The 8,113-nt window shown below is 35.5% G+C and overlaps 2 protein-coding genes across 2 annotated transcripts; both read right to left on the reverse strand.

The window, feature by feature from the left end:
- Positions 1-232: 232 nt before the first annotated feature.
- Positions 233-4,007, reverse strand: LOC127521908 (trace amine-associated receptor 13c-like). Its single transcript, XM_051911381.1, has one exon. It carries the CDS (start codon positions 1,348-1,350, stop codon positions 346-348), a length of 1,005 nt encoding a protein of 334 aa, XP_051767341.1. The 5' UTR covers positions 1,351-4,007; the 3' UTR covers positions 233-345.
- Positions 4,008-4,182: 175 nt separating this feature from the next.
- Positions 4,183-5,813, reverse strand: LOC127521907 (trace amine-associated receptor 13c-like). Its single transcript, XM_051911380.1, has one exon. The coding sequence runs from the start codon at positions 5,746-5,748 to the stop codon at positions 4,744-4,746; it is 1,005 nt and encodes a 334-aa protein (XP_051767340.1). The 5' UTR covers positions 5,749-5,813; the 3' UTR covers positions 4,183-4,743.
- Positions 5,814-8,113: the final 2,300 nt, after the last annotated feature.

An 8,113-nucleotide genomic window follows, 5' to 3' on the forward strand; every position in this document is an offset into this window, starting at 1 on the left:
TTTAGTTCTGTCTTTTGATCTATATAACATAGATGCAACACGACTGATAAAAGTGATTAAACAAAGCACATAATATCTACCTATCATTTATCCCAGTATATTGAGGATTTATGCTGCTTGCTCAGTTTATTTATTGAGCTTCAATACAATTCATGAACATTTTGTCACTTAATTTCAATGTGTGTGAAAATAAGTTTACTTAATTGTTAAAACTGAACATCAAATGCAGCAAACATACTCTCTGAAATGAGCTACATACTATTAAGATACATGTAGTGTAAATTATAAACAGAAATCCTACAAAGATACTCATATCCTTTATGAGTGACAGCTTTACCAGTTTAATTACAATTGATGTTCTGTAAAAATATTGATCAGAGAGGATGCTGGCTGAAATATTTTAAATGTTAAGATGTGTTTAACTGTCTTTTTAAACCAGGGATAAAATAAGGCATAGACCAGAGGATTCAGACCTGAGTTTGCATACACAATCCATGTCAAAATACTTATGGTTGTGGAAGAGGTTACTGACATAGAACAGATATAGTATGGAATAAAGCAAAGCAGATAAATTGTTACAATGATTCCTAATGTCAGAGCAGCTTTGCTCTCAGATTTCCTCCTCACTGAACCTTCCATTACACATTTACCACTCTTCATCAGAGAGTTTATAACTTTCACTTGCTGATGTGCAACATGAAATATCCTCAAATATAAAGTTATGATCAGTGTACAAGGAAAAATAAAAGCCATGAACAGATCAGTAACTTTCCAGGCAAAACCCATTATAACAGAACACTCTCCATAGCACATGTTTGTTCTGAGTGAAGTGTCAAAATATCCATTATTAATTGCAAGGGTAGTGTTATAAGCTGAGGAACAAACCCAGCTCAGACAGATGCTCACTAAAGTTTTAGTTGTGGTTATTTTCTGTGGGTACAGTAAAGGGTGACAAACAGCCACATAACGATCAACAGCTATTAAAATTAAATTATTGAGAGATGCTGAGAAAAGCAATCCAAGGATTATAATGTACAGTCTACAGAAAGTGTCTCCGAAGTACCAACATGTTCCTATTTGCCTGATGCCCTCTATGGGCATGACAAGTCCCATTAGAAGATCAGCCACAGCCAGAGAGAGAATAATCAGGTTGGTTGGAGTGTGAAGCTTCTTGAAGTGAGAGATGGAGATGATCACCAGCAGGTTCAGAAACACAGTCCATGCTGACAGCAATGAAAAAAACACATACATGATACTGTACTCATGTCTGGAGCGTTTTCCCTTGATACATGATGAGTTGATGGCAGGAAAGCAGTATTGAGTCTCATGATCCTCTGTCTCATAGGCCATGAGTGAATTTCCTCTTGTTTGTTTTGCTCTCCTTTCATTTATACAGTGTCTGGATCAGTCCGACCAACCCATCTCCTGCCCACTCTGATGTAACCTACAGTAAAAAATAAATAAATAAATAAACAAACAAAAACTTTTCTTAAATTCATGTTTTAAAATCTCGTTTTCTTTCTTTTTTTTTTTTTTTTGAACATTAGCTTTAAAATGCATTTAATTTCTTCAGTGCAGATTTAGATTCTCTGATGCTATTCAAAAGGTTCATGCATTTAGTTTTTGTGTTTCTTTACTGTCTTTTTATTATTATTATTATTATGTATTTTCACATGAAAACAATGCACAGATGGAACTGAATTGAATACAGGTGTGATGGTTATTGCTTTAATCAGTAATCAGTCACTGTAGACCACCCTTCCTTTGAGTGGCTCCTGAAGCTCATCTGAGGGGTCCCCTTGGTTTGAAGATAATGTCTATGAAGAGAAAGGGGTCTGTCATCCATTGGAACTCAAGAATGCTTGAGTGGTCCATAATCCTCCCAGTCCACCCTGTAAAATAACTATGGCAATGTAATAGGTGAGCGTTAACTGTCTCCTAAACAGAACAAATGATCAAAAATGGTGAAATATTCAGTATACTGTGCAGTAAAAATGCTCTTAAACAACATATTTGTAATAAAACGGATAGTCCGCCTAAAAAAAAAAAAAAAGTCATTCAGACAGTTTTGGTTCCCAGCAATACAATTATACAAGTCAATGGGAAGCAAAACTGTCTGGTTACCAACATTCTCTTTAAAATATCTCATACCAGTTTGGAAAGACATGAGGGTGACTCCCCCCTCTGAATGTGGCAGTCTAAATTTCTTCAGTTCTCTCAGAAAGTGTTGTTTTACTGATATTTGTCAAAAGATTCAAACAGCCTAAAATGTATGAAGAATTTTGATTTTACAAAGATGGTCAACTTCAGTCTAAATAATTGGGGAACAGTTTATTGGAAATAATATTATTCTTTAAAATAATCACTTATTTTTCTCTTTTTAAGAGAGCATTTCTCTGTTTGTTCATCTCACTTCAATTCTATTGCTGCAAAATGGGATTGTCAAGCAGACAAACTGACCAACACTTTTATGAAAATAAATGTTTAATGCACCTGGCAAACTCAACGAGGCCACGTACACACTGTAGGCTACTGTAAGTTTCAGGAGTGACAACCGCATTTAAATGATCATTACATGTGTGTACTGAACAAGACTCACTCTCGAAACTTCAGTAATTGACAGCTTAGGATGCCCTTTGATATCCGTTATTGTGACCAAAGTAATATTACAGTGACAAAACATTTGTTATTTTCAGCAATTTAACTAAAGCCAAGGACACATTTAACGACTAGATAAAACATTCTAAGACTGAGCTCAACAAAGACTGTTTCCTTCGACTGAAGCAGATTTAAATACTTACACATGGAATTTAAACAAACACTGACTGAAAGCAACTGGCTCTGGCGAGTTTGGGCATGATCAGTCGCGAGTTTCAAATTACATTCATAATCGGCCTTACAATCATTAAGTGTGTTCCCGGCCCCCGGCTTAAAGCAGAGGCCAAGTTGTGTTTCTGTTTTGTTTCTTCATATGTCAAGCACATCTACATCAGGACAGCTGTTCTTTCTTATATATCTTGTTATATATATGTTATACATTTTAGGCATATACACTAATAAAAATAAACCTTGAGTTTGAATCGTAGTATTAACCAGAATTAAATTTTCTTACAACGGAATAAAATGTTATTAAAATTTTGTTAAATTCTGTAAGTATGCTTTATATAATTTTGAAAGCTAAAACATGTCCTTCTGATATGGTGTTATCATATAATGTTTAAAAAATGTTGATTGAAATATCTTAAAATTGCAGAATGGGAGATGTGGCCCCCTAACAGCTGAGGTGTAAACTGGTTTCAAAAAATTTATATGAAATTAGTCCATACAGCTATGGTTGAAGTCTTCTAAAGCACTATAATAGTTTTTCCTGATTTGTCTGGATTAGGCCGATTTGTAAACAAATCATTCAGATAATTTCATTGAAAACACCCGACTTAAAAACAATGATCAATTCATGAGTCGAACATTGGTACTATGAAACACACATAAAACCATCATATAGCACACAACAAACCACTTTTATGATACTGTTATGGTGCTTTATTCTGCATTTATTGTGATTGCATGGAAAAGTTTTCAGGATTTGTCCTTTTGAGTTCTTTAATATGAGTACTTTGGAAGAATATGAAGGTGAAAAAATATTTTTGAGAAATATTCCTTTAATTGCAATAATGTTATAGAATGTTTATGTTATGTTAACAGTAATCAAGCCATATTATGACCCGAGTGACCTTTTTTTCTGGTAAAATCTTCATAAGATTTAACAGATCCTAACAAATAAAATGTAGGCTACTCCTGAATTAGTGAACATTTTTAAGTGTGTTACTCTCACACTTGATCTGGAGAAAAGTGGATATGTTGTTAGTTAAAAACTTATTAGAGCCTAGTCACTTCTTTCTTTTTCAGTATATTAATATTAAATAAGAAAATAATTATTATTTAATGTAAATACAATGGGCTTTGTGAATGAAATTGTGGGTGGGCCTCTCTCAAGGTAGTCACATGGGTTGATCTGTCATGCACAGTGGCATGTCTTTGTTCAGTTTGTTTACTCTTACTGATGAAATATCAGCTTGATATTGATGTGAAAACTCAGAGGCCCAATTATAATTCTTATGATCTATTTTCTGCATGTATTATTGTGTTGGAGATGTTCCTCCTCTGAACCATTCATTAAAGGTGTGAAAAACTGTAAGAGCACACACACACACACACACACACACACACACACACACACACACACACACACACACACACACACACACACACACACACACACACACACACACACACACACACACACACACACACACACTGCAGTGATGCAATAGCTTCTCAGATGATCAAAACAAATGGTGACATATTCAGATGGTCATTATAAACAAGCCACAGACAGTGTTGTCAAACAACAAACATTTCAATCAGTTTTTCGGCCCTCCATGAGTATTACAATGACACAGATTTGATCTTACAGTGTGCGTACACTAAAATCCACACCAACTATCATATTTATAAAAACAGTCTTGGACACTGAAAAGTGCTTAGCACCACGTCAGGGTCTGAGCAGACGTACATGAAAGTACCTTTTCATTATTCCAGTAGATTGAGGATTTATGCTGTTTGCTAAATTTTCTTAATCTAATGCAACTCAATTCATGAACATTTTGTCTCTCAAATTTACAAAGATAAATCATAGAATGATAATCATATCTACCTTTATGAGTGACAGCTTTACAAGTTTAATTATAATTGATGTTCTGTAAAAATATTGATCAGAGAGGATGCTGGCTGAAATATTTTACATGTTAAGATGTGTTGAACAGATTTTTTAAACCAGGGATAAAATAAAGCATAAACCAGAGGATTCAGACCTGAGTTTGTATACACAAGCCATGTCAAAATATTTATGGTTGTGGAAGAGGTTACTGATATAGAACAGATATAGTATGGAATAAAGCAAAGCAGATAAACTGTAACAATGATTCCTAATGTCAGAGCAGCTTTACTCTCAGATTTTCTCCTTACTGAACCTTCCATTACACATTTACCACTCTTCATCAGAGAGTTTATAACTTTCACTTGCTGATGTGCAACATAGAAAATCCTCAAATATAAAGTTATGATCAGGGTACAAGGAAACATAAAAGACATAAACATATCAGAGACTGTCCAGGCAAAATCCATCATAACAGAACACTCTCCATAGCACCTGTCTGTTCTGAGTGAAGTGTCCAAATATCCATTATTAATTACAAGGGTAGTGTTATAAGTTGAGAAACAAACCCAGCTCAGACAGATGCACACTAAAGTTTTAGTTGTGGTTATTTTCTGTGAGTACAGTAAAGGGTGACACACAGCCACATAACGATCAACAGCTATTAATACTAAATTACTGAGAGATGCTGAGAAGAGCAATCCAAGGATTATAATAAACAGTCTACAGAAAGGGTCTCCAAAGTACCAACACGTCTCAATCAGCCTGGTGGCATCTATGGGCATGACTAGTCCCATAAGCAGGTCGGCCACAGCCAGAGAGAGAATAATCAGGTTGGTTGGAGTGTGAAGATTCTTGAAGTGAGAGATGGAGATGATCACCAGCAGGTTCAGAAACACAGTCCATGCTGACAGCAATGATACAAACACATACATGATATTGTATTCATATCTAGAGCGCATTCCCTTGATACATGATGAGTTGATAGCAGGAAAGCAGTATTGAGTTTCATGATCCTCTGTCTCATAGGCCATGAGTGAGTCTCTTCCTGTGATGAGTTTGTTCTGCTATCCTTACTGTCCTTTCATTTATATAGTATCTGAATCAGACTGGCCCACCCATCTTTTGCCCACTCTGATGTAATCTACAATATATATATATATATATATATATATATATATATATATATATATATATATATTCTCTCAAAAAAAGAGAAGAAATTATATATATATGTATATGTATATATGTATATATATATATATATATATATATATACACATAATTTTTTATGTGTTTTTTTTAACATTAGCAATTCATTTCCTCTGTTCAGATTAAGATCCTCTGGTGCTGTTCAAAGGTTCATGCATTTTGTTTTTGTGTTTTATTTCTTCACTGTCTTCTTATTGTTTTGTATTTGCACATGAAAACAGTGCTCATGTGGAACTGAATTGAAAACAGGTGGTTATTGGTGGTTATTGCTTTGCTTTAATCAGTAATCAGTCACTGTAGACCACCCTTCCTTTGAGTGGCTCCTGAATCTCATCTGAGGGGTCCCCTTGGTTTGAAGATAATGTCTATGAAGGAGAAAGGGGTCCAGAAATAGAAGGCATGTCATCCATTGGAACCCAAGAATGCTTGAGTGGTCCATAATCCTCCCAGTCCACCCTGTAAAATAACTATGGCAATAGGTTGTTAATCAGTTCTCACACCTGTTCCATTTTACCTAGATTACACTCCCCATGTATTTATCCTGCCTTCATGTGCTCTCTTAATTATCATAAATACGAGTTTCCTAGGGAAAAAATGCACAAACGCCCTCTCATATCGAAAAAAAAAAAAAAAAAAAAAGCAATAAGCTTGTAATCACGACTTCGGAAGTGGGAATTATCAAATTTCCTACAGCACGTAAAGGCAGCAATAAGTCCTGTGTTTTGTTCTGTTCTTTTAGCCCTGTGTCACTTATGTTATACGTGGTGTTTAAGTTTTCTCCTATGTTCTCCTGTGTTGCATGTGGATTTAATAGAGACTGTTTCTGTTTTCTACTCTGTCGTGTGCTTTTCTACAACCCACTGTGATAGAATACTGGACCCTCAATAATGAGTATAATAAATGGACTTACCAGCTGTCCAGCTGCTCTGCATGGAGCAGGAACAGCAATCCCTCAAGGTCTACACCAATGGGTTTTTTTCAACTGGCATGCTTAACCCTCTGGGGTCTGAGGGCATTTTGGGGACCTGGATAAGTTTTGACATGCCCTGACATTTGTGCTTTTTTTTCAGTTGCTTATAAACATATTAATGGCAAAAGAGTAATTACACTGTATTCAGTATGAACTAGGCTACCATAATATGTAAGCAAAATGTATGTAGATGTTTGTATTTTGAGAGAATAACATTTATGCGTGGTTATTGAAAAAAGTCAATGTTAATTAAGTCACTGAAATAAGACCACAAAACACATACTAAATATGTGTCCACAAGACTTTTGAGTATTGGATGTTGAAGCCTAGAGTTTTTGCTTCAAAATGATGTGAAAATCATCCTGCCTACTCATTCACATAAACCAAGAAGGTAACGCTTTATAATAACGTTCAGTTACAAGTCATTTATAAATTATTAGTTAATGATGAACTAATCATTTACAAAACATGACTATACGTTCAAAAATTATTAATAAGTGGAATGCTAACGATTTACAAATGTGTTGTAAATTATCTTTAAAAATGTGTAAATCGTGAAATAAATCAAACTGAACTGAATGGTTTTTAAGTTATTAGTTCATACATTATCACTTATAAATCATTGAAGTATTTATCTTATCTTATCTAAAGTGCCACGGAATGTCTTACCAAGTGCGTGAGCTGGCAACATCATGTGCCACCAATGGAATATTAGTGGAGTACGAGGGAATGGAGGAAAACCCCACCCACACTCCCACCACTGAGGGTGAGCTGCTGTTGGCCTCTGCATTGTTTTATGAATTGGAAAATTATGTTTACCTTAATCTCCCATCCCCGCTGGTCCCGCCCAGCTCAAAGTCTGATCCTGTCACTCTACCTCGGCTCCTTCCTCCATCCGCTCCACCAGGGACCTTTGTCTTTATGGCTTCAATGGGCTCCCTCGTCCCTCCGTCTCTCTTGGTCAGACATCACCCTGCCAGCGTCATGGACTTACGGGCCTTCAGCCAGGCTTCATCCCTCCAACTCTTCAACAAATGGGCACAAAAATGCACTTGGTACATTTTGTTCACATTTTCATGGGTAAGTGCAGGTCTAAAGTGGCCATCGGGAGAATTGGTTGTGAGGTAAAAAAAATTAAGCCTATGTTCCCTGACTCTGCTATAGAACCAAATATGATATAGATTAATTCTCATTCACAATTTTATTTTGTTTTTAGT

The sequence above is a fragment of the Ctenopharyngodon idella genome, chromosome 10, assembly GCF_019924925.1.
Source record: "Ctenopharyngodon idella isolate HZGC_01 chromosome 10, HZGC01, whole genome shotgun sequence".
Classification (NCBI taxonomy): Eukaryota; Metazoa; Chordata; class Actinopteri; order Cypriniformes; family Xenocyprididae; genus Ctenopharyngodon; species Ctenopharyngodon idella.